The sequence below is a fragment of the Penaeus japonicus genome, unplaced genomic scaffold (genome assembly GCF_977035675.1).
Source record: "Penaeus japonicus unplaced genomic scaffold, GWHDUDI00000001_assembly GWHDUDI00000035, whole genome shotgun sequence".
NCBI lineage: Eukaryota > Metazoa > Arthropoda > Malacostraca > Decapoda > Penaeidae > Penaeus > Penaeus japonicus.
Window position 1 is genome coordinate 18,242,465 of NW_028234437.1, and position 2,500 is coordinate 18,244,964.

Genomic DNA, 2,500 nt, shown 5'->3' on the forward strand with positions numbered 1-2,500 from the left:
TCAAATTAATGTAAAAGCTATAGTTAATAAGAAATCTAAAACAACCAACCAACTAAACCACCCACCCATCCAACCTTCCAGTCAACCAAACAACCAACCAAATCAAGGGCCTCCTTATCAGCCATCACTAACCATCTTTGAGAATATGTTTCTCGCTCGACTCCTGTTTTTTCCTGCTGAAGAGTGACCTGCTACCTCTCGCCCTCGGGTTGCTGTAGACGTTGACATTGTGCCACGAGTAGGTGATCTGGTCCTCGTCCACCACGGCCACCGAGGAGTCGCTGCCACTCTGGAGGAGAGAGAAGGTCAAAGGTCAAATCGAGGTTAGGGAGGAGGATGGAAGAACAGGGTTTTTATGTAATAAAAGTAAATAGATATTGTTTTTTTTTTCTTGGTCGGTTTTGCTATGAGAGAGAGAGAGATGAGAGATGATATTGAGAGAGAGAGAAGAAGCGATATAGTAGGGGTTGCGGGAGAGAGAGAAATGAATCGAGATAGTACGACATAATGAGAAAACCAAGAGATAAAGAGAGAGAAAGTAAGAGGGAGAGAGAAATGAATCGAGATAGTACGACATAATGAGAAAACCAAGAGATAAAGAGAGAGAAAGTAAGAGGGAGAGAGAAATGAATCGAGATAGTACGACATAATGAGAAAACCAAAAGATAAAGAGAGAGAAAGTAAGCGAGATTGACGAAACAATGAGAAACTAAGAGAAAGAGAGAGAAAGAAAGATATTACGAGGCAATGAGAAAGCACGAGAGAGAGAGAGAAAGAGGAAGAAAAAGAGAGAGAGAGATAGTACGAGAGAATGAGAAAGCAAGAGAGAGAGAGATAGTACGAGAGAATGAGAAAACAAGAGAGAAAGAGAAAGAAACTGAGAGAGATAATACGAGAGAATGAGAAAGAAAGAGAGAGAGAGAGATAATACGAGAGAATGAGAAAGCAAAAGAGAGAAGAGATAGCACGAGAGAATTAATAAACAATAAAAAAGAAGAAAAGAAAGACAACTAAAATACAAAAAAACACACACAAAACCCGATCAAACAAGAATGGGGAAAACGAGAGCAAAAGGAACCAAGACTCAGTGACAAGACGCTACCGAGCTCTCACATGACTGCCCCGCGCCGGTCATGTGAACGCCCGAGACAATGGGAAGATCTGGTGAACGCGTGCCGGGAGTGAGTGGGCGTGGGATGTTCCTCTCTTGAGGGATTACAGCGAAGGTGGTTCTAGTCGAGAGTGGATTGTGTGGGTGTTGGTGGGGGTGGGGGTGGGTGTGGGTGGGAGGAGGGGTTGCGGGGGTGGGAGGTGGATGAGTGTTGGTGTGGGTGTGGGTGGATGGGTGTTGGTGTTGGTGTGGGTGGTTGAGAATGAATGTGAGTGGGTGTTGATGTGGTTTGGTGCGGGTGTGATTGTAGGGGTTATGTGTGTCTTTGTGGTTGTAGGTGGGTGGGTGTGGGTTTCTGTGTGGGTGTGGGTTTCTGTGTGGGTATGGGTGGGTGTGGGTTTCTGTGTGGGTATGGGTGGGTGTGGGTTTCTTTGTGGTTATGGGTGGGTGTGGGTTTCTTTGTGGTTATGGGTGGGTGTGGGTTTCTGTGTGGGTATGGGTGGGTGTCGGTTTCTGTGTGGGTGTGGGTTTCTGTGTGGGTATGGGTGGGTGTGGGTTTCTGTGTGGGTGTGGGTTTCTGTGTGGGTATGGGTGGGTGTGGGTTTCTGTGTGGGTATGGGTGGGTGTGGGTTTCTGTGTGGGTGTGGGTTTCTGTGTGGGTATGGGTGGGTGTGGGTTTCTGTGTGGGTATGGGTGGGTGTGGGTTTTTGTGTTTGTGTCTGTTTAAATATAGGTATTCTGGTATGGGTGTGCGTGTGTGTGTGGGGGGGGGGAGTAATTGTGTGTGTGTGTGTGTGTGTATGTATATGTGTGCGTATTGAATTATGTAGATAGGTGAATAAATAGATAGACTGGTCAATGTAAACTAATAACTGTATAGATAATTGCCTAGACTGGTAGAGAAGTTGGTGGATATACAAACAAATAAGTGAACATATAGACAAATTGCTGAATATATAAGATACATAAAGAAGTGAATAGAGAGATAGATAGATAGATGATGGAATAGATATACAGATAAATAGAGAAGATATAGAGAAGGATTGATAGATAGATAAATATGCAAGTGAATGGATAGGTGATTCCAAGGGTTAGATATATAAACAATCTATCATTGTATATTAATATATATATATATATATATATATATATATATATATATATATATATATATATGTATATATATATATATATATATATATATATATATATATATATATATATATATATATATATATATATATATATATATATATATATATATATGTGTATATATATATATATATACATATATATGTATATATATATGTGTATATATATACATATATATATAATATTTTTCCTTTCTCATATCAATCCTCTGTTTGTTTGTTTGTCTGTTTGTTTTTT

General features: G+C 40.4%; 1 protein-coding gene across 2 annotated transcripts in view; it reads right to left on the bottom strand.

The window, feature by feature from the left end:
- The window catches only part of LOC122250780 (protein white), an 87,697-nt gene that overhangs the window by 10,006 nt on the left and 75,191 nt on the right, over positions 1-2,500 (bottom strand). For both annotated transcript variants that reach the window (XM_043012391.2, XM_043012392.2), the window contains exon 2: positions 133-289. In XM_043012391.2, coding sequence (XP_042868325.1) covers positions 133-289 — 157 coding nt within the window. The remainder of the gene's footprint in view (positions 1-132; positions 290-2,500) is intronic.